General features: G+C 42.1%; 2 protein-coding genes across 2 annotated transcripts; both read right to left on the reverse strand.

Moving 5' to 3' along the window:
- Positions 1-3102: 3102 nt before the first annotated feature.
- On the reverse strand, positions 3103-6218 carry rhogc (ras homolog gene family, member Gc). The gene is made up of 2 exons (XM_072676684.1): positions 5932-6218; positions 3103-5276 (listed from the first exon to the last, which is right to left on the reverse strand). Exon 2 carries the CDS (start codon positions 5256-5258, stop codon positions 4683-4685), a length of 576 nt encoding a protein of 191 aa, XP_072532785.1. The 5' UTR covers positions 5259-5276; positions 5932-6218; the 3' UTR covers positions 3103-4682.
- Positions 6219-8424: 2206 nt separating this feature from the next.
- LOC140553162 (uncharacterized) lies at positions 8425-21027 on the reverse strand. The gene is made up of 13 exons (XM_072676651.1): positions 20933-21027; positions 16910-17359; positions 16658-16719; positions 15806-15908; positions 15643-15728; positions 15356-15456; positions 14200-14270; positions 14012-14119; positions 12609-12679; positions 12396-12513; positions 11884-12051; positions 10822-11054; positions 8425-10720 (listed from the first exon to the last, which is right to left on the reverse strand). The coding sequence occupies exons 2-13, from the start codon at positions 17243-17245 to the stop codon at positions 9643-9645; spliced, it is 2535 nt and encodes an 844-aa protein (XP_072532752.1). The 5' UTR covers positions 17246-17359; positions 20933-21027; the 3' UTR covers positions 8425-9642.
- Positions 21028-24188: the final 3161 nt, after the last annotated feature.

Here is a 24188-nt window from a genome sequence, read left to right on the forward strand (position 1 = left end):
CTTCAGGCTGCTGATTGGACCTTGCGTACAAGTCTCAGCACACATGAAACACACACATACAGACACACACACACTCTAACGGAAAAACTACACCAAACCCAACGTGGCACTTTAGAAGAGGGAACATTTGTGTTTCAGAAAACATTTATACTGGTTTGCAAAATTATTGGCAGTGTGTATTTAATAAAAAAAAGAAAAAGAAAAAAGAAAAAAGCCCAGCAGCCATGTTTTCATCCCAACATCTTGAAATGCTGTAAACATATCACCGCTATTTCAGCAGCAGTTTTTTTTATGAAACAATACAACTAGCAACACAGATTTTAAGGCGGAGCAGCTCTCGTTGCTGTTTCAGAGCTGAAAACTGCAGTACGAGTGGGTGGGGCTTAATTAAAAAAAGAAGAGGGGAATTCGGTTTTATAGCTTTCCAAGATTATTAAAGATGTAACAAGAAAGTGCCCCTGCTCCTTCATTAGCATTGCTCTGTACTAAGTTTAATTTATTAATTACAGCAATGAATAAGAAAATAAATCTCTCTCATCACTGATCTGCATCCGCCTTCAGCAATTCCACTGGAACTGCGTTTGACTGCTGTTGATGGTGCACCCTTGGTCCATGTACAGTTGATGTAAGTGTAAACAAGTTACATCCTCCTCTACAAAGACACACTTCTGCACTTTAATACACAAATGCTGTTCATTCACTGAATCTAAGGCAGAACAACAAAGAATGTACAAATGTTATGGAACATGTTTTATTCTGACGTTAAATTCAGTAAATAAATAGAATGTGTCTAAAACGTGCAGAAAAATGTCATTTAGACTCAGCATCAACAACATATCTCTTGAACAGGGGCACACAGATTTTCACGCACTTAAGAAGCCATTGATGTGCTTTTGCTCAATTTGCCCACTTTATGACACAACTGGCTGACAAATGGCATAAACAGACTTTGCTTGCTAGGCTAACTTTAATGTTCTTTTAGCTTAGCAACATGACACACTAAACTACATGTAGTGGGGAAACTGCAGTGCCAGTACAACTGTTCAACAAATTCTGTTTTGCAACTTGACTACCAAGGGCCAGTTTTCCAAACAGGGATTAGGCTTCATTTTCTTTTAAGGGAAAATCACCACTCTGAGTGTGGTTTTTTCCAGGATTAGGCCCAAAGAGGAAAAACGTCTGTTTGCAAGCAAAACGTACATTAAAGGCTTTAACTCTGGGCTCATTCACACTTCAAGTTTTACAGCGAGGGGCACAATGTCGCCACACTATGTTTAATTACAGCATCATGCAAAAGGTTGCACACCCCTTTTCAAAATTTCTATTACTGTGAATAGTTAAGTGAGTAGAAGATGAGAACCTGACCTTCAAAAGGCTTAAAGCTGAAAATGAAAGATTCTTTCAACATTATAAGCAAGAGTAGAGCATTATTCTTTGTTCTGAACAATATTACAGTGAAATAAAAGAAAGGAGCACAGTGCTAAAGTTTAGGAACAGAAGAGATGTGTTCTCTGATACATTTTACTAAGGTTTTAGACTTTAAGGGCTGTGGCTTGTTCTCAATGATCGTTAGGAAAGGTTGGGTGAAGACTTCTGAAACCAACTGCTTGATTGCTAGAAAGACAAAACCCTTGTACATTCCACTGTACAGCAACACCTGCACAAATATGACCTTTTTTTACGAAAAGAACAGCTTACCAACTGTTACGTAGGAAGTGGTATTTCAAAACTGTAAAAAACTTAAAAAAAAACAAAAAAAAAAAACTTTTAGCCTTTTGAAAATCACATTTTGTACTCACTTTCCTGTTTACAGTAACATTTTAAACTATGGTGCCCATACTTTTACATGCCACTATATATTTGATTAAAATTATTAACTGACAGTAAAAGACAAACTGTTTGGATTTTTATCCAAAACAGACATTCTATCGTGCTAATACACATCCAACACAGAGTCACAGCCTTTAAGCCATGGGCTGTGTAGTTTAACGGAGTAGTTATGGGGGCAAAAATTTTTTTTAAAATTAAAAAAATCAATCAATAATCACATTGACTGATCACTGACCTCAGATACAGTCAGTCAGTCAAGATGTTTCATGTTTCTTGTGCTTCTTTAGTTTATGAGAGATGCTAGGATCATGTTGATAAACACTATATTTAGACTTCACCTAACTTCATCTCTGTAAACACAGTATAATTGGTTACCTCTCAAAACACATCCAGATCTTCAATTGTTTGGCAAATTGATATGATTTAAACCACAGTATGACTGACTTTATCGTCATCATTATGAACTATTGTGTTTGGCAACAGACCTACAGCAATAAGCCATAAAATTGTACAGAGCAAAACAAGGATGCTGAGAGCTTGTGCTTGTTCAAAACCTTAACTTCAACGTTTAAAAAAAAAAAGAACGTGTTCAAATGTTTTTTTTGCTCCCCGCAGCACCCTAAAACACTTCCATTGCGGTCTCACTGTACCGAGAGCTGTACCGATGATGAGGACTGGGGTCTAAAACCACAAAGCGTAATTCAAACCTGAGCAAGCATCGCAAAAGGCACGCACTGGCACTAGAAAGCACTTCCCGGTTCAGAAGGCACTCAAATCCTTTTAAGTTCACCTGCAGAGTCGTCCCGACGCCTTCAGGTGGACAAAAGACAGTCAGTCAACAGATGTTTCCATGCTGACATGTGAACATAAAGCTACTTGTTTCTGCGCTTTGGCGACTGGGATTGAGGCCAGGGCGTGAGGCAGTGATGTCACAGTGGAGGCGGTGCCTGCGAGACAATCAGAAAGCACTGGGTCGAATAAACAAAGGCTGAGGCACATTGGTGGCACCCTTCACTCTTGCTTTTCAGACCTCGTGATGAAGGGGGTCATGCTGTAGAGTCTGTTCAGTTTTCTTCAGTCTTCTGGTTTTTTGTGTGTATATGTGCAGCTTTTTAAACACAGTCTCAAAATCATTCTAAAAAGTCTGATTCAACCGCAAGTATGACTGAATAGAACATAGAGATACATACTTTAGAGCCAGAAACACACCCCAAACACACCAGCCAACACAAACTGCCCTGCTGTACACACGGGGGGGGGGGGGGGGGGGGGGGGGGGGGCACCAAGAGTACAAACCAGAAAGTCTAAAAGCACTGCTGTTATTCCATTAGCCAGAACAAACATAGCAAAAAAAAAAAAAAACAACAACAACAAAGAAACAAAGAGGTGGGTGAGTAATGCTTTGAGGAAGAACGGAGAGAGGGTTATTAACTGTTGTGGGTCCCCTTGCTGCTAAGAATGCAACTTGCACTAGAGCTCCACAAAAGTCTAATGTTCAGTACTTCTACAGTACTGCAATTTGGCACCGTTTAAAAAGTTTATTTTAAAATTTAAATAAGACAGACAACTTTTGTTTTGACAGAGCATTACATAGCAGCCCCTACACTTCCTGTAGTGTATTACAGTCTGTCAGCATGAGTGTGTGGATCATATGGACATTATTGAGCCTTATAGAGCCCCCTACACTTCCTGTAGTGTATTACAGTCTGTCAGCATGAGTGTGTGGATCATATGAACATTATTGAGCCTTATAGAGCCCCCTACACTTCCTGTAGTGTATTACAGTCTGTCAGCATGAGTGTGTGGACCATATGAACATTATTGAGCCTTACAGAGCCCCCTACACTTCCTGTAATGTATTACAGTCTGTCAGAATGAGTATGTGGATCATATGAACATTATAAAGCATTGTAGAGCACCTCCTACACTTCCTGTAGTGTGTTACAGTCTTTGAGAGTGACTGTACATTAGTAGGGCATTGTAGGAAAGAGTGAAAGTGATATGTAATTCATTTTATCCTATTCTTCGCTTTTCTCAGCACATTATTGTCAGTGCTTATAGCTTGAGTGGGGTATATTTCTGGCTCTACACACATGCACACAGAGACACACCTCACATTAACACACACGCTAGCTACGTTTCCACCCAAAACTATTTTTACGGAACCTTTTCAGTTTAGTATTGGTGTATAAACTGCTTGTAGAGAAATTAAGTGACAGATTTCACTCACTTACACCAAACCACACACTCCCACACCAAGTAGTGTATAGAAATCAGGCCCCACCATTAGAAGTGCACCCATGCACAGCATAGAGAGACAGGATCTCTTGTCCAGCAGCTCTGATGGAGAAAAGTCCAATAAAATGAAGAGAACATTCTGTTCGATAGGTTACAGGGACATCAGTGAAGCCCATGGTGCGTTTTTTAAAATAAATCGGGGGCTCCCGGTCTGGATCTAATCTTTGACTTGATTATTGGAAGGTTGTGGGTTAGGTCCATCCATGACCTCATTCCCTCTGGCTGGGTAGGATGACACTTCTCCCCTCAATACTCACAACGCATAGGCCTCTTTTAGCTGTCCTCGAAGTGTTGAGCTCCAGTGACATTGCGTCTGAAAAGATGTGATGGAGCTTTAAAAGTCTTGGAGGAAGCACATGCTAACCTTCACTCTCCCAGGACTTGTAGCACTGTGTGATAAAAGTCCGAGCTGGCAGGTTGATTGAAACAAAAAGGGGGAGGGGGACAAAAAACCCCAACCAACCAAATAAACAAATAAACAACCCCCCCCCCTTAATACATTCCATTTAAATCGCTTGTGCGGAATGTAGATGGAAACGCAGCTCCTGTGGTGGTTATAAGAGCACACACTTCTTGGCCTGTTTCTTGGCGTTGGGGTAGAGCACAGCTCTGACGGCTTCATTGAACACTTCGCGAACGCCCTCCTGTAGCAACGCAGAGCACTCCAGGTAGCGCACGGCGCCGATGGAGCGGGCCAGTGCAGCACCCTGCTGGGGGGTTGTGGGGGTGAGGCCTTGCTCCTTCAGTCGTTCCAGCGTCTCCCGGTCTGATCGTAGGTCGCGCTTGGTGCCCACCAGCAGCACAGGCACGCCCGGACAGTGGTGGCTTACTTCCGGGTGCCACTTGTGCCGCACATTGGCATGGGACGACGGGCTGGCAACAGAGAAGCAGATGATGAAGACATGTGTCTGCGGGTACGAGAGTGTCCGCAGCCGGTCGTACTCCTCTTGACCAGCTGTGTCCCACAGGTTCAGGCTGACTGCCCGGCCATCCACGCACGTCTGAGTGCTGTAGTTGTCGAAGACGGTGGGGATGTACTCCTCAGGGAATGTGTTGGTGGTGTACGAAATCAGCAGGCAGGTCTTTCCCACTGCTCCATCACCCACCACCACACACTTCACTGTCTGCATAGTGGGGAGTAGGATTACCTGTGACCAAGAGAGACAGGAAAAGAGACAGGGAATAAAATCAAAGAGAAAGAGAGACCGGTGACAGAGGTAGAGAGGACACAAAGTATAAATGAGAAAAGAGAAAGATCAGTGTGAATGGAGGAGTTCAGGAAATACAGAGCAAGAACGAAAGAGATGAAAAGGTGCAAAAATTTGAAAGAGCAGAGGGAGGAGAGATTGAAAAAGGGGGGGGGGGGAAAGAAAATGGTAAATGGGAAAATGAAAGAATCGAGGAGTGTGAGAGACGAGAGAGTGAAGGAGATAAAGAGAAAATGATTAGGACCTGTTTACAGGGCGTGTTTGAGATGCTTACCATTAAGGCTAACTTAAACATTAGCCTTTACTAAACCGCCAACGTTATTCGCTCAAAAAAACGCTCAAATATAGTTACACACACGTAAAGTTAGCTTTCACTCATTTCACTATTAGCTAGCTCTGAGCTAAAGCTGAGTCTGTGGGTGCCGTTTGCTCTACTAGCTGAAACCCCGCCTGTGCTGAACGCTGAAGCTCCAACACCGGGCGATAAATCAGTGCAAGCAGGCGCGGCCCACTGTACACACATTTTAAACATCCATTTTTACAAAACCCAAAACAAAAAAACAACGTTGTGCCTTTGTAAAGATAGCATACTCACAGGGGCGAGACTGGCTCAGGGCAGCAGGCTTTCGCACACACAGCTGTTCTCATAGCAGCTCTGGTGAATGCTAAGCTAATGCTAAGCTAACGGCGGCTAAAGAGGGATGCTCGCATTTTCAAACTGAGAAACAAGTTGTCAAATGCGGCCGAACAGCGCCTACACCCGCGTCGATACTCAGAGTGTGCGTTTCTGCACGTCAATAGTTGATATTCTCGCACTTTTTGAGTGTTTCTGGTGAATTAAAGTGAGTTTTAAAACTGCGTTATTGTGACAGAATTCCCCAGTCTCCCGTTGTCCGACTGACATCCGGGCACTGCGGGCAAGTCGGACGGACACGCCCACGGCGCAAGGAACTGTGGTGAATGTAGTGCACCCTTTGTGCCTCCTTTTCCTCTTTTATTTTTAATTATAGCTGTAACTCTAGTGTACGTTTATACATATTATGTAAACAAGTTGTATTTACTATAGTATTATATTTAAGACGCGTTAATGTGTGTCTTTGTTTAAACCTCCTCAACAAGCGCTGTGACAATGAACAAAGCCCACTTGATGCTGTGGTGCTGACCACTGAGCTGGCTCTTACCCTGATCTCACAACGTGAGAGTGAACTGACTCTATTGTTAATCGTACGCTAAGTGTGTTTGTGTTCCCTCTCCGTTACTGGTGCGTGTGTATGTGTGTGTGCTTCGTAAGTGATGTCATAGTGTGTGTGTGTGTGTGTGTGTCGTGCACTAAAAAGCGAACAGCATTGCCTGAAACCCAGTGACATCATCCCTCTTGTCATCCATCCACTTTAGCCTCACCTGCGTACAAGGCCTATATTTTCTTATAGCTCTCAGATCCACTTATAATACTAGAGTTATATATATATATATATATATATATATATATATATATATATATATATATATATGTGTGTGTGTGTGTGTGTGTGTGTGTGTGTGTGTGTAATGTATACCATTCCACAGCCTCTGTTTCTTTGTTTAGAAATAACCAGGCTGTTTCTGTTACTGTGCCTTTAAATCAGATGTCAAACGAGCTCTGTTCTGATTGGCTGCCCCTAAATTGTGCCTCATTAAAAAAGCATGAACTCAGGGGTCGAAACTGCTGTAGGGTAAATGGGTGAAGCTAAGTTGGGAAAGAAGGGACACCAAAGTGCACCATGTTCCAGTTAAACACTCTGATTATGGCCGCTACACTGTTTCAAAACCTTCTTCCAAAACCAGTTAGTTAAAGACGTTGGAGTTCAAGTGATTTGACAATCCATTACCAGAGTTTTACTCGAGCCACACAAATGGTTAGCATTGTTGGCATTTTCCCTGGTTAGCATTGTTGCCATTTTCCCAGATTAGCATTTTCCCTGGTTAGCATTGTTGGCAATTTCTTTGGTTAGCATTGTTGACATTATCCCAGTTAGCATTGTTAGCATTTTCTCTGGTTAGCATTGTTGGCATTCTAATGGGTTAGCATTTTCTCTGGTTAGCATTGTTAGCATTTTCTCTGGTTAGCATTGTTGGCATTATAACGGGTTAGCATTTTCTCTGGTTAGCATTGTTAGCATTTTCTCTGGTTAGCATTGTTGGCATTATAACGGGTTAGCATTTTCTCTGGTTAGCATTGTTAGCATTTTCTCTGGTTAGCATTGTTGGCATTATAACGGGTTAGCATTTTCTCTGGTTAGCATTGTTAGCATTTTCTCTGGTTAGCATTGTTGGCATTATAACGGGTTAGCATTTTCTCTGGTTAGCATTGTTAGCATTTTCTCTGGTTAGCATTGTTAGCATTTTCTCTGGTTAGCATTGTTGGCATTATAACGGGTTAGCATTTTCTCTGGTTAGCATTGTTGGCATTTTCCCTGGTTAGCATCGTTGGCGATACCAGTTGATAAGAACTCATTAAGCAGTATTTCGTGCATCCAGTGTTGAGTGTACGACTGATTTAACGAGACACAAAAAAAATAGAGGTGCTAATGAACTGTATAACACTTCTGCTTTTATTACTGTTGACGTGCGGGGCGGTCACCTCAGATTTTAAACTCGGGGTTGGTGAGGCTCTCCGTACTTCCAGAGTAGGAAATCCGATTTGATTTCCTACTTCCAGTTGAAATGTCACACTTGGGAAGTGTAAGATCCCAGTTTAAATTGAATGCAGCAGCTGAAGAAGTGGGACTAAACTGCTGCAGACTGAACAGGTAGGCTGTGCCCACCCTCACAACTTTCACTGCCAACACACATCCATTCAGTCTCTCAGCAGCAGCAGACAGAACATGCAGCTTAATTTATTAAGAATATCACAGATAGTTTACATCATATGTCATACCTGAGTTTTATACTGTTTCAATTCTAACAGATTGACCTTGATTACTTCTTGATTTCACAGAAAATATTAATGACTCTTTAAATATGTAAAGCTAATTACCAGCAGATATAGCTATGGTATGAATAGCAGTAAATATACTCCCGGGTGGATAACGCAGCACTGATACAGGACTTTATACCTTTACTTATTTATTCTTTTTTGAATAATCGAAAACACACTGCTAAATTAGACACTTCTGTAGTTGATATTAGCAAACCTGGTGCTGGGGAGCTGTGCTGCCCAACACAGCAGCACTTTACCATTTTTTAAAATCAGTGGTATCCTGTGTTTCTGTGGTGTCCTCTCTTCCTATAATGTCTTGTGTTTCAGTAGTGTCCTGTGTTTCCAGTGTTCCTGTGGTATCCAGTGCACAGCATGTTTTACACCCTAGAGATCAGGTATATAGTATCTGCAATCCTGTGATTCCTATTGCCCTCTACTGGGTCAGACAGGGACCAGCGTACATCCAGATTTGGTTTTGTTCATATATTTACTGCTACATAAAATAAGCTGCTCAACTGCCAACAGAATAAGAGTTATTCACCCAGTAGTACTATTGACCTGTATGTTTACAAATATTATTATTTGATTTATAAGTATTCCATATAAAATGTATGCAATTGTGTGTTAATTGCATAACTGTGGCCAAAACATTGCTTACACTTTCCCTTTAACCGGTATCACCCACAGGCAGACGCTGATCCAGTACACCTTCCCTTTATCTTTCTGTCTCTATCACCCTGTCCCTCCTTGATCACTATTCCCTCTCTCCCCATCTTTCTGTGTGAGTCCCTACTTACAGATATCGCTCTTAAAGTGATGAAAGCTTTAAGGTTGATGAAACATCATACATATACCACATGTTTTAAGTCTAGTATCTCAATATCTAGTATTAAAAAAGGAGGTTCTTAGACTTGTAACAATAGTGGAGTCCCTTTTGGTACTGCAGGCACTAGAGGGCACTCCCAAGTCAGTCCAGAATAAATGGGCTGACATGGAGCTTTTGTGTTTGTAAACAGTTAAACAGCAGTAAATATTTCAACCAATAAGAGGACCGGCACGACAGCCAATCAGCACTCAGTAGCAGTAATGTTCGCAGCTTTCAGCCCTAAACCTGGGGCTGTAGAATTCTTTCAGTCCTATTAAATAAGGACTCACTCAGGAGCGCCCTCTAGTGTTTTGTGGTTGTCTTTTTGGTAGAATGGGAGAAATAGGAAGAGGCCAAGCTCCTCACAAACAGGCTCTTCTAGCTCCCACTAGAGGCCTTCATGTGCTAATACCACACAGCCCACACAGTATTTATCAGAATAGATAAAACCACTCCTGCTGTTACATGTTTGTGTGTGTGTTTCAGCGCGGCAGGCTGTGTGTTGCCCTGCTGGTTGGTGTTGGTATGCGCGAGCTGCTGTTTCGGTCTCGTTTCAGCACTGAGTGCAGTGCTAACGCTAATGGGGCTGCACCTGGACACAGCCTGGACAGAGGTCTGGACACAGCAAGGGCAAGTGCCGATCCTGGCCTCGCTGACCTCTCTATGCTGCCTTCTTTTACACCTTCCATCCTCGCTCTCTCTCTCTCTTTCTCTGACTTCACACTCTCCTTCTCTCGCTCCTTTTTTCCTTTCTCTCTCACTTTCTTCTGTCTCTCTTTCTCTTGCTGCTTCTCTCGCTCTCTCTCATTCTTCTTCTTCTCTTTCTCCCTCCTCTGACGCTCTTTGTCGTTCTCAGTAATTGGTTTCTCTTTCACCTCATTCCCACTCTCTTTCTTCTCTCTCTCCTTTTTGCTGGACGACGCTCTGTCCAGCAGTCGTTTCAGTGGCTGTGGGATTTTTGCCTTTTGCTCTCTTCTAATTGGTCGCTCCTCCTTCAAAGTCCTGACCTCAGTCCCAGATTGGTCAGGTGAAGGGGGTGTGGCGGTTCGAAAGCCATTGCGGAGCAGTGGTAGACGGGAATCTTTAAGAGGGGACGTATTCTTGTTCCGATTGGCAGGTCTCACGTCCTTCATTGTTCGCTCCTTGAGACTTCCTGTCTTTTTTCCGTCCACCTCTGATGACACCATGTTCCTTGCTTTCTGTTGCTTTCTGATCTCCACTGACTTTTCTTCCACAGCCTGTTTCCTCCCTTCTCGCTCTTCCTCCACACAGGCCGGGGCTAAGCTGCTGTAAGACTGCAGGGCAGGGACTAGTGTGTGTGTTTCTGCCACTTGTGGGCGGAGTATAGAACCAGGCGTCTGACTCTGGGATGGGATGGCAGATTGGGCGAAGCGATTTGCTGACCCTGACCTAAGGGGTGGGCAGGACATGCTGGTCAGCTTGGTGTCAGGCTGGGTTTCCGTTCGAATCGGATCTACGTCTCCACTATCAGGAAAGTCGTTGCGTTTTCCAGCTTCACTTCCCGTCAGGTTTGTTTTTTCTGCAAGTGTTTCTGTCAGGCTGTGACCAGCCGACAGACAGAAAGTTAAATACACTGTTTTTTTTATATACAAAAATGAAAAACTACGCACATTATAACTTAAGCACAGATGCAGACTGACCTGAATAAAGCTTTGCGTTGCAGAGTCTGGCGGCCAAGTGTGGACCACAGGCTCCGCCTCCGGGACGAAGTCACAGGAGCCCCCAAGATCATCTCTAAAGTGTCATTATCGCACTCTAGCCCTGCCTCCAGTGCAGAGCAGGAAGCAATTGAGCGCCGTTTTCCCGCCCTCTCTCTCTCCATCTCTTCTCTTTCCAAACGTCTCCGGTATTGCTGCTCTCGCAACACATTCTCCTGAGAGAGAAGGCGAGCGAGTGTGGGAAAGAGGTAAACAAATGGACCCTAAGAAGTCAAACCTCTCTCCTCAAACTGTGTGGTTGTTCAGTTAACTCTACTGGACTTGATGTGATTTTCGACACAGTATGACACTATTATCTACACTATATGGATGAAAGTATTGGGACACCTGCTCATACATTGTTTCTTCCAAAATCAAGAGTAATAAAAAAGGTTTATCCTGCTTTTGTTATCCTGCAACTCATCCCAAAAGTACTGGATGGAGCACCATTATTCCACAGTTTCGCTGCTCCACAGCTCAGTGCTGGGGGGGCTTTATATCCCTCTAGCCCAAACCTGGCATTAGGCATATAGTTCATGTTTATCTGGTCCAGAGAGTACTATTCCATTATACTTCTTAACAGAGACTAGATAAGCTGTGTGTGTGCATTTGCACATCTGCGTCAGCAGTGGGTGAAATTTAAAGTAGCTAAATCCATTGACTGGAAGGGGTGTCCAATAACATTTAAATATATAGTGTATAGTCAGGGACTAAAGTACATTACCATCTAAAGAAATAAGATCCAATTTCAATGAGTTACATTAGCCTCATAGCTCCAGTATTAACTGGTGGAGTATACGTGTCTATTAATAATGAACTACATTAGTCTTGTAGGTCCAGTGCAAAACTAAGGGAGCACTAAACATGTCTCTCGACTGCATGTGAAACTGAAGAAATTTGATTTTCACTTTAAATGTGACAATTTCTAAAACTTCTCCTCCAGCCTCAAACAGACAGGATAGACACAGAAAGATATACTCACACAGGTGTGTGTGTATGTCTAACCTGTGCGGCTCGGAGAAAGCGCTGTTGGAAGCTGTGGAATGTAGCGCATGCTTCCTCCAACTTAAAGGATCCGTCATCTTCCTCACAGAAGAACTCCAGCAGGGAGTGTTGGGCTTTAAACAGGCAGTCCACATCCAACTGCAACTCTGATAACTTCAGCTCTGCAGACTGCATGCACACACAAACACACCCATTCATGTAGGAATGAAGTAACCCGTGTGCCAGTATGATATTAATACTTCTAATATGCATTATCATCACATAGCACATTTCATAATACCTACAATCACTCAAATCATAATGCAGCTTAATTTCTAATCATTCCAAATGATTGCAGGTTCATACCTATAATTCTGAACCCTTAAAGGATAGCTGATTACTTACAATTTCTAACAATTCCTTACCACAGCACAGCCTCATAATAATTTCTAATAATCCCTAAAATTAAGAATGACTGCTCATCTCCCCAATGATACAGCAGCTTCTTTATTAATATTACTAATGGCCTATACCTGTAGGAAAGGTGCGATCTGCGTGTGCAGATCAGATGTAGTTCTCACTCTCTCCTGCAGGGTGGTGACTCTGCGCTGTAGCTCATTAAACTCCTCCTGTACCACCTCCACTGATAATCTACAACACACACACATATCTCCATATAAGTACACATACAAATAAGTACACACACATTTATAAAAAAACAAACAAACAAACAAAAACACACACACCTGGCAGCTGGACCCACGTGGCTGAGTTTGAGGTGGTAGGAGAGGATTGATGGGTCTTTCTTTACTGCTTCCTGTACACATACATACACATTTCATGTTACATCAAACACACCAGTGTATTTGCCTCTCAGATACCTGTGGCATGTTCTCATTAATGGGAAAATTTAAAAAAAGGAATCCCACCAGTACTTGCAATGGCTAAAAATTCTTGTGTCACACCACAGAAAATTTCACTCAACAATGTGCTCTCAGATTTTGAGAATGAACAAATATCTATCCCAAAGACAGGAGAAATCCTGCCTACCACATGCTAGAACTAGCTCAGCATTTGAATTAGGATTATGATTGGGCAAATGTAGTGATTAGCATAAAAGTAAAAGCACAGAAAGATGGCAATACAGTCCTCTGACTGACTGTGTGTGTTAGCATTTCGTCTTCAAAGGTGGGCCTCCCATTCCGAGGTCAGCGCTGCCAGAGTGGGTACGCTATTGATCGTGGACAAGCATCAAACTTCAGCAAAGTTTACCTTGAAGCCAAATTTCACATTTGAAATGTGTTTGCTCCAGAAGGTGCTGGCGCTCATCGCAGTCAATTCCAATGGGAGTAATTTCACTTGTGAGAATTCACAGACAATAGCTAGCGTGAGCATTAGCTCTCTGCATGCTTCACGTTTGCGTTATTTGGTACTAAATGAATCTTTAAGAGCGCAGGTTTCTCTATACGTGATTTTGGCATTTCTCATTTTCTGCAGGTCAGGAAGTGGTCCTTTCATTGATGCAGTAAACTCTACTGCAGCCTGCTGATGTGGGTGCATACAGTGACTAATGTTGGAAGGCCAGCTGAGGCTGCATGCGGAGTGCCAAAGATTAGTACACCGGTGCCGATATCTGATGGTATAGCACTCCCTTCCGTGCATTATAGCTCAAGTAGACTCTAATTCGCTGTTGTCTATTAGTGTTAGCTAAAGCCAGGGTAACACTATGCGACAGTAACTTTGATTTTAGCCCCAATTCTCTCATAGTCTCTCGGAGTCTGTGCTGGTTGACTCTAGTCTGCAGATTTTGTCATCATTTGAAGTTGACAGTCGAAGAAAGAATCGAGTAGTGTGTGAGGGGCACACATGTTTAGAGGATAAAGTCTCATATCTGAGGCACATTTAGTAGACTTGTTCATCCAGGTTTGCAAACTTTCTCTCTTACTTGAGTATGTTGCTAAATTCACAATTACAGTATGCTTGTTTTTTCCCCCACCTGTTTTCACAACCCTGACATAAACTTGACTTGGTTATATGCACTTCTGTCAACGTGAGACGCCCTCCGTACTCAGTCCGGCATGGGACACCACATGAGCAGCATGTATTGATGAGTGATAGGGTATTGACTGAGGGTATTGACTGAACATACCATGGCTACAAAGTGCAGAAGGTTCATGCCAGGACGGTTAGCTTTAGTATCGGCCAACCTTAGCAGGGAGGAGATCCGAAAGCCTGCTGCGTTTCCAGCAAACCCACCCTGCACACAGGGGTAGAAGTGAGTGAGTAAGTGAATGAGTAAGTGTAAGTGCATGTAAATGGAAGAGTGCCGTCACTCACAGCATTCATATAGTTTCCAGCTTTCAGCACTAAACGCAGGATGAAGTGGAGCTCAACACACCCCATCAGCTCTGAAAGAGAGAGAAATTTAGTTTTACTGCATTGTTTTGAGCCCAATAAATATATCCTAAGGAGGAGATTTGGTCTAGAATGTCAGGGGGCCAATATCAACCCTACTGGCAACAGCCTGTATATGAACACTTCCACCGAAAACTAGGTGAACAAGAATCACCATATTCTCATGATAAATCTTTACATACAAAACATAAGACTTTCTTGTTGACCCAGTTGTATGTAGGCCGCTGTCAACTGATGCCCTCCCCTCACCACCAACCTGAACAAATCTGCTCCCCTGGCTGCTGGTTATTGCATTAGTATGTATTGTGATATTTGAATTGTGGCCTTATTTATTTTGAGGTTCACAGTCCAGTTGTAAAATGTCGGTGTTATTGCACAAACCTATGAATGGACATGTTCCAGTCTGTCCAATTATTTTATTTATAAATACCTTGAAATGAAAGCAGGAAATTTTGGACTTTTATACTTATATACAATTTCTAATCAACTGGGCTGGGGTACCGAACAGCACAATGAACCTCACTTTGCTGTCAGTAAGTATGTAGATACCTGCTCCTCCAGAACTTGTCCCCATTTGCTGCAGTAATACCTTCTTCTCGTCTGAGAAGGCTTTACTGATGATGACATTCAAGAGAAGAGACCATCTGTGAGGTCAGGTGCTAATACAGGGTGATTAGTTCTGCTGCTCCAGCTCATCCTAAATGTAATAGATGGCAGAGAATGCGTTTCTACTGCTCTACAGCTCAATGCAGGGGGGTGTTATACACCTCTAGTCCACGCTCTCCATTGTGCATGGTGACCTCAGGCTTATGTGCTCATGGTTGCTGCATAGCGTGCAATTCTATTGGCAAGTGCTATTTTATTGAGACTATATTATACAAGCTGTTTATAACTGATTGCTTGTGGCAGTAATGGGGGCACCTTAAATGCTAATTCCTAATGAAAAGAGATGTCTACAAACCTTCTTGGTTTTTCAACTGCAAATGGGATATCATAAAAGCTCCAGGAGGTGTAATGTGTAGGTGTCCTAATACATTTGTCCATATAGTGTACATAGTGTATGCATTTCAGCACTCACCTGTAGCTGCAGTTACTAGGCAACGAGCAGACGTAGACACAGAGGTCACAGCAGAGTCAAAGTCTTCCTGCAGAATCATAGCTTCTAAACGCAGCCTGAAACTTCAGAGAGTTTGAGAAAAGGACAGCGAGAGAGAGGAGAGAGAGTGAGTCCTCTGAATGTGGGAAAACTGCAGTATGCACTTAACATACAACAGAGAAAAAGACCCCATAGAGAGTGTGGTACAGTGTGTCAACAGCATCAGGTGTATATGTGGCTGGAATAAAAGGAGAAATATGTTGCAGTACCTTGGTATTTCCACTAGGTGGAGTAAGAAGAGATCAACCTCATCCAGCTGACTGCGCTCACCTCTGAATGCCCTCAGAAGCTGCTCCTATAGCCACAAAAACAGTGTCAGTATAACACACACACACACACACATACATACATACTTATAAACCATACACATACCTCATCAGAATCAGGTAGTAGTTTGTAGAGTTCATTAAGTTTCTCACTGCCATAACGCTGACCACGCCCCTCTCTTATGTCATTAATGATCTCTCCTAGAGTACTGTGGGATACAGGAACAAGAAAATATAGAGAGGTAATGGAATTACAGGGATATATTATCCCACCAGACCTTTTACCCAAACCAGTAATCTTACTCAACCGAACCAGTCACCCATTTAAACCCTTTACTCAACCAGGTATCTTACTCAACCAAACCAGTTACCCATTTAAACCCTTTACTCAACCAGATATCTTACTCAACCAAACCAGTTACCCATTTTAACCCTTTACTCAACCAAACCATTCACTCATTTAACCCTTTACTCAACCAGATATCTTACTTAACCAAACCATTCACTCATTTAACCCTTTACTCAACCAGGTATCTTACTCAACAAAACCAGTTACAAACTTTAACCCTTTATTTAACCGAATATCTTACTCAACAAAATCATACTGTCATACAGTCATACTATTTAACCCTTTAGACAACTAAACCAGCCACCCAAATAAACCCAGATCAATGCTTTACTCAACCAAACCCATATCCAACTGAACTAGTCACCCAAATAAATGCTTTATTCAACCAAACCCTTATCCAACCAAACCAATCACCCATGTTAAAACTTTACACAACCACACATTTTACTCAAAGACATATTTGTTTAACAAAATTCTTTACCAAACTTGCTTTCCCAGCTGAACCCTTTGCTTTATCAAAGCTTCTTATCCAACAATTCCTTTAATCAATCAAATCCCTTAACCAACCAAACATATTGATTCTCCTCTCCGGAACAGGCTGACACACACCTCTTGAAATGATGCAAAAAAATCCCAACTTGCAGACTCCTGTTGCTCTCCAGAATAGAAATCTAAGAGACAAAGAGAAAGCGAGAGGGTCATCAGATAGACAGAATAAACAGAAACGCTTTACTGGACCAGCCCTGGCCCAGTTCCCTGCTCTAACCTACCTCAGTCAGCTCAGGTAGGTTAGGTAGGTTAAGTAAGGGGGGGTCATCTGAATCAGCTGTGAGTATCTGTAAGAGCAGGGAAAATACATACCTTATCCAGTGTGTTCCGTCGAGGCGTGTTTGTGTTTATGTGTTTATCTTGGCCATGTTGACGTCTAACCCTGGGCTCTTTGACCTGGCGACCCTGGCACTGTCCAAAAAGCTCGTCCAGTGATGTAAAGTCGATTAAAAACTCGTCTGATTTGGTCCAGATGCTGCGTCGGCCCTCCACTCGCTCCCGAGGAATGCGCTCCCAGAACACGCTACGTAGCCGACCAAAACCGGATGTGGAACGGGAACTGGAACTCAGTGAGATTGGGGGTAGTGGTGGGGGCGGTGGAGGAGGGGGTGGAATAACAGCTGGAACCACTGGAATAGGTTGCGTCATGACAATTGTGTGTTTGTACTAATGATGGCGATGACGACGATGATGATGATTAAGGCCCCATGAGGATGATGCTCTGAAGAATTTCCTCATTCTTTACTGGCTGTTTGAATCTGCCTGAAAACAATAGTCAATCAACACCAGAAAAGGTTAGTTTAGTCACCCCACCCACCCAAAAGGTGAGAAGAATGTCCAACCAGTCAGCACTGGAACTGTGACGTTAATGTAGCTAACAAGTAACGGGAGCTACAAGACTAATGTAGCTCACAAATAATGGAAGCATGTAGCGTCCCAATTACCACTGGAACTGTGACGCTAATGTAGTTAACAAGTAATGGAAGCATATTACCAATTAGTATTGTAGCTACAAGGCTAATTTAGCTAACATGCAATAAAAGCATATGCCCCACCAATTAGGCTATGAGTCTAATGTGGCTAACCGTCAGTGAAAGCTTATATGACTAGAAGTATGTTGCTTATACCATTACCAGACAAAGGCAACGCCACTGGGCCAGAACATACCTGGAGAACGCAAACTGCTAATTCTGTTACATCAGCTCACAAAGCAATGTTCAACTCAGACTGGGAGCTTTGGCTTCACATAACCTGTTTACAACTGTCTCTATTAATCTAAGTTCACTCTTAGGTTTAGGTTGTGGCATCGAATGGTTCGAATGACAGCACCAACTCTTAGACAGTTCCTGCATCCTCTTCCTGCACTGCTGTTTTCAGTTTAGACCTTTTCCAAAGAGCCCATTCCCATCATATACAATAGAGTATTAGCTAACTGCGCTGACTTTTCTACTGTAAACTTAGCAGTCTGCAAATCTGTAAGCTTGCACTGAGAAAGCATTCTTGCTGTTGGGGTTTGTTAGATTTATGTTTGTCAAATCTGTTTCCTTGGAATTTGTAGCCTACTTTTTTTGTATTCCCAGTGGAGCAATCATCTACAAGTTTCCATCACTGGTCGCACATTTGATCCCCAGCTATAGCACAGCCATCTAAGGCATAACCGGCCTTGCACTCTCTGGGTCGGAAGGATCATCAACCAGCTTTGACATATTGGTCAACCAGCTTGGTCATGCTAATCAACATGTTTGACCAGCTTGACCAACCTGAGCTGGCCAGACAGAGGTTTGGTGTTTCCATTGTTGTTTTAGTACACTAAGCCATGTTAAGCTTTCTTTTTTTAAATGAAGCATTTAAGCATGGCCTCAGAGTTCCCTGGACAAGGTTAGGTCAATTGTCATGGAAACAGACACTGTCCTGCCTAATGACTGACAATCTCAGATAAGAGGACTATGTGTAAACAAGGCTACTCAATCTAAAGGCTTAGATCATCTAATCACTCACTATCGGCTGCTTTGAATGGGGATTCAATGTTGAAGCAATCTCAATCAATCGGTTCAGAGTCTCAGAAAACCTTGTTTCTCCATCACTACACATCAGACATACACAGACACACACAGATGCTCTAATAGCTGGGAAAGCTTAGTTTGGAGATAAGACATGCATTCTTCATTGAGTTAAGTGCAGAAGTGTGTAGTTTTATATGCTTCACTGTGAAACAGCTTCAGGGATTTAGCCTATAGGTGTAGTGTGGGAATAACGGTCAATTTGGACAAAACTGAGAAGATCAGCTGAATTTGCATGAATTCTCATGATCGCAAGATCCCAATTTTCTTGGTTTGACTGTAAGTGCAGTAATCTGGCCATCATCATACAGCCATTGGGAATCCCCTATAACAGTGATGAAGAAATCCTGTCCGCTAGCTTAGCCACTGATGCAGAGGTTAACAAATACAGATGTGATATTTGGGTTCCTAGCCGCAACATTAGCTTCTGCATTTGCCAACGACAGGCAAAACAACATTTAAAACAGCCCATCCCTGAGTATCCTCCCTGATTTTAAAAAGCACCTCTTAACCTTCGGGTTACGTCATAGAAGGGGGCTTTCCTAGTCTTTACGATAAGATAAGATAGAACGTTATTGATCCCGAAGGAAATTGCAGTGTCACAGTACTGTACATATTGCACACAAGAACAGATATACATTATCAGAATAAATAAGACGAAAGTTACAGAAGAGCTATAAACAATAGTATATATAATAGCAGTATATGTATTATTGCACTATATTGATATGAGGTAGTAAGACTATAAACAGGGACATTTTTCTCTAGATATCCTGCAACGCTGCTCACACCATGTTAACATTTTGGCTGCCATGCTTCTTTAAGTGTGATATCTTTGCATATTCCCAGAGCATCACTATTTTTGTCTATTTTTGTTACAGATCACTTCCAAGATGGCCTGTCCTGACCCAACACTCTCAGCATACTCTGTGAAAACATGCCCTAAGATTTAAGTCACTTTTTCTACCGAGTGTGAAACATTAGCAATCCTAGTAGCATTATTAAGCAAAGTGCTAAACTAATCACAAATATTAAAACGATCATAGCTAACTGGCTAACAGCTAACACCACAGAGTCTGTTCGATTGGGGCTAATCGATCCTTCTTAGCCACGATTCAGGATAATAAACACTCAAGTATAAGTAGATACAGAGTTATGTAAAGTAAATAATCAAACTGAATGGATGAATCTCTGTATTAATAAAATGTGAGCAGGCTACTCTCTCTCTCTCAACACACGACGGCCTGACCCATAGCTATCTTCTGAAATGCAAGCGATTTCACTTCTACTTCAGAACATCAGTGGGAAAAATAAGCTACTAGTTCCATTTTAGTCTTTAAAGCAACATTATGGGAGAATTTGCATATCTTGCTCCTGGGCTCGGCGCCACCACTACAGGACACGCTTTACACATGCACATTTCTAGATGGGCTAAGAGATGCAGAACGGTCATTAAAAGTGAAAGAAGCATGTGGGCTGTCGTGTGGTTCAGTAATATTACAGGATTTCACTCAAAGGTGACAGTGTTATGCAGCGCTACACAGTTCTGTAGGCTTTTTCTCACGGCCTGCTTCACCACAGATACCGATCCGAGCCGGGGTAGCAACATAGAGACGCTACTCGGCTTATTACAGGTCAGTGGAGCAGCACAGTGATTTTGAAGCTGTTGTTATGGTATGGTAAAAAAATAAAAAATAAAAAAAATAAAACTACATAGTGTTGCTTTAATAGTTAGCTCGGTTTGGTTGGTGTAGGGTGGTGGAAACAAATCTGGCCTCTTAATGGCAGCCTGCCAGGTTCAGTTCCCTGACCATGCAAACCCACCGCATTATACCAGACTCCTAACCCTGCAGCCGCCTGCCTGTGTCACAAGCTTTAGATGCAAGTCTCTCTGGATGAGAGAGTCAGCTGAATCCATTCAGTGTGAAGCTTTAGCTTTTTATTACTAACGGGCTTAGACACCCTCTTCCTGCCGGCTAAAGAAGAAAAAACACCTGTTTAAGTTTGTTTCACACGTTTTCTGATTAAGCGTTTGGAAATGAAGACTACTGTGTGTAGTTTTGAATCTAACAAGTTCCAACAAACAGAGACGGATAAATCACAAATCCCTGAAAAGGCTTTCATTAAAATGTCCTAAGAGGTTCCTCTGCGTCTGTGGGGAACCTGAGGCACTGCAAAAGTGTTTGGACCCCAACCTGCGTCACTCTGTGCTGTTTCTGTAGTGTCTCCTGAATTGCGGTGACGCTGTGACCGGAGTGGCGGCGAGCTCACTTACCTACCCGCTCCTCTCCCAGACACACTCCCGTGCTCGCGCTGTAACTCCCGTGCTCGCGCTGTAACTCTGATGCACGCTCACGCGGGCTGTGCCTGGTCTCCTACATGTCTGAACATTCACTCAGCAAACACAGCATTATCACCCACCCGCTCAGCAGCACGAGGGAGGGGAAGCGTGGACTCAATATCTGTCTGAACACTTTTCTCTCTCTCTCTCTCTCTCTCGGTCTCTGTGTGTGTCTCTGTGTGTAGTGTAAACGTAGTATATATGTGTGCAGTATAGATGTAGTGTGGATGTATGCAGAATAGTAGTATAGTATAGATGTGTGTAGTGTAGATGTAGTATAGAAGGAAGTGTGCAGAATAGATGTTGCATGGATGTACGTGGCGTAGATGTGTGTGGTGTGGATATAGTATATATGTTTGTGGTGTAGATGTGGTATAGATGTGTTTGGTGTAGATGTGGTATAGATGTGTTTGGTGTAGATGTGGTATAAATGTGTTTGGTGTGGATGTGGTATAGATGTGTTTGGTGTGGATGTGGTATAGATGTGTTTGGTGTAGATGTGGTATAGATGTGTTTGGTGTAGATGTGGTATAGATGTGTTTGATGTAGATGTGGTATAGATGTGTTTGGTGTAGATGTGGTATAAATGTGTTTGGTGTAGATGTGGTATAGATGTGTTTGGTGTGGATGTGGTATAGATGTGTTTGGTGTAGATGTGGTATAGATGTGTTTGGTGTAGATGTGGTATAGATGTGTTTGATGTAGATGTGGTATAGATGTGTTTGGTGTAGATGTGGTATAAATGTGTGTAGTGTAGATGTAGTATAGAAGGAAGTGTGCAGAATAGATGTGTGTAGTGTAGATGTAGTATAGATGTAGTATAGAAGGAAGTGTGCAGAATAGATGTTGCATGGATGTACGTGGCGTAGATGTGTGTGGTGTGGATATAGTATATATGTTTGTGGTGTAGATGTGGTATAGATGCGTTTGGTGTAGATGTGGTATAGATGTGTTTGGTGTAGATGTGGTATAAATGTGTTTGGTGTAGATGTGGTATAAATGTGTTTGGTGTAGATGTGGTATAGATGTGTTTGGTGTAGATGTGGTATAAATGTGTTTGGTGTGGATGTGGTATAGATGTGTTTGGTGTAGATGTGGTATAGATGTGTTTGGTGTAGATGTGGTATAAATGTGTTTGGTGTAGATGTGGTATAAATGTGTTTGGTGTAGATGTGGTATAGATGTGTTTGGTGTGGATGTGGTATAGATGTGGATGTGGTATAGATGTGTTTGGTGTGGATGTGGTATAGATGTGTTTGGTGTAGATGTGGTATAAATGTGTTTGGTGTAGATGTGGTATAAATGTGTTTGGTGTAGATGTGGTATAGATGTGTTTGGTGTGGATGTGGTATAGATGTGTTTGGTGTAGATGTGGTATAGATGTGTTTGGTGTAGATGTGGTATAAATGTGTTTGGTGTAGATGTGGTATAGATGTGTTTTTGTTGTGGATGTGGTATAGATGTGTTTGGTGTAGATGTGGTATAAATGTGTTTGGTGTAGATGTGGTATAGATGTGTTTGGTGTAGATGTGGTATAGATGTGTTTGGTGTAGATGTGGTATAGATGTGTTTGGTGTAGATGTGGTATAAATGTGTTTGGTGTGGATGTGGTATAGATGTGTTTGGTGTAGATGTGGTATAGATGTGTTTGGTGTAGATGTGGTATAGATGTGTTTGGTGTAGATGTGGTATAAATGTGTTTGGTGTGGATGTGGTATAGATGTGTTTGGTGTAGATGTGGTATAGATGTGTTTGGTGTAGATGTGGTATAGATGTGTTTGGTGTAGATGTGGTATAAATGTGTTTGGTGTAGATGTGGTATAGATGTGTTTGGTGTAGATGTGGTATAAATGTGTTTGGTGTAGATGTGGTATAGATGTGTTTGGTGTAGATGTGGTATAAATGTGTTTGGTGTAGATGTGGTATAGATGTGTTTGGTGTAGATGTGGTATAAATGTGTTTGGTGTGGATGTGGTATAGATGTGTTTGGTGTAGATGTGATATAGATGTGTTTGGTGTGGATGTGGTATAAATGTGTTTGGTGTGGATGTGGTATAGATGTGTTTGGTGTAGATGTGGTATAGATGTGTTTGGTGTAGATGTGGTATAAATGTGTTTGGTGTAGATGTGGTATAAATGTGTTTGGTGTAGATGTGGTATAGATGTGTTTGGTGTAGATGTGGTATAAATGTGTTTGATGTAGATGTGGTATAGATGTGTTTGGTGTAGATGTGGTATAGATGTGTTTGGTGTGGATGTGGTATAGATGTGTTTGGTGTAGATGTGGTATAGATGTGTTTGGTGTAGATGTGGTATAAATGTGTTTGGTGTGGATGTGGTATAGATGTGTTTGGTGTAGATGTGGTATAGATGTGTTTGATGTAGATGTGGTATAGATGTGTTTGGTGTAGATGTGGTATAGATGTGTTTGGTGTAGATGTGGTATAAATGTGTTTGGTGTGGATGTGGTATAGATGTGTTTGGTGTAGATGTGGTATAGATGTGTTTGGTGTAGATGTGGTATAAATGTGTTTGGTGTAGATGTGGTATAGATGTGTTTGGTGTGGATGTGGTATAGATGTGTTTGGTGTAGATGTGGTATAGATGTGTTTGGTGTAGATGTGGTATAGATGTGTTTGGTGTAGATGTGGTATAAATGTGTTTGGTGTGGATGTGGTATAGATGTGTTTGGTGTAGATGTGGTATAGATGTGTTTGGTGTAGATGTGGTATAGATGTGTTTGGTGTGGATGTGGTATAAATGTGTTTGGTGTGGATGTGGTATAGATGTGTTTGGTGTAGATGTGGTATAAATGTGTTTGGTGTAGATGTGGTATAGATGTGTTTGATGTAGATGTGGTATAAATGTGTTTGGTGTAGATGTGGTATAGATGTGTTGGTGTAGATGTGGTATAGATGTGTGTAGCATGAATCTGTATATGTGTAATATAGATGCAGTATAGGTGTGTGTAGTATAGATAATATAGTTGTACTTTTTGAGCTCAACTGAAATGTTGTCTTTAGATCTTCCCATTGTTTATTACAGCAAAAACTCTCTTTCTCTCTCTCTCTCTCTCTCTCTCTCTCTCTCTCTCTCTCTCTCTCTCTCTCTCTCTCTCTCACACACACACACACACACACACACACACACACTGAAGTGAAGATGTGACGCAGATCCTGTAAAAACAAAA

The sequence above is a fragment of the Salminus brasiliensis genome, chromosome 1 (genome assembly GCF_030463535.1).
Source record: "Salminus brasiliensis chromosome 1, fSalBra1.hap2, whole genome shotgun sequence".
Lineage (NCBI taxonomy): Eukaryota > Metazoa > Chordata > Actinopteri > Characiformes > Bryconidae > Salminus > Salminus brasiliensis.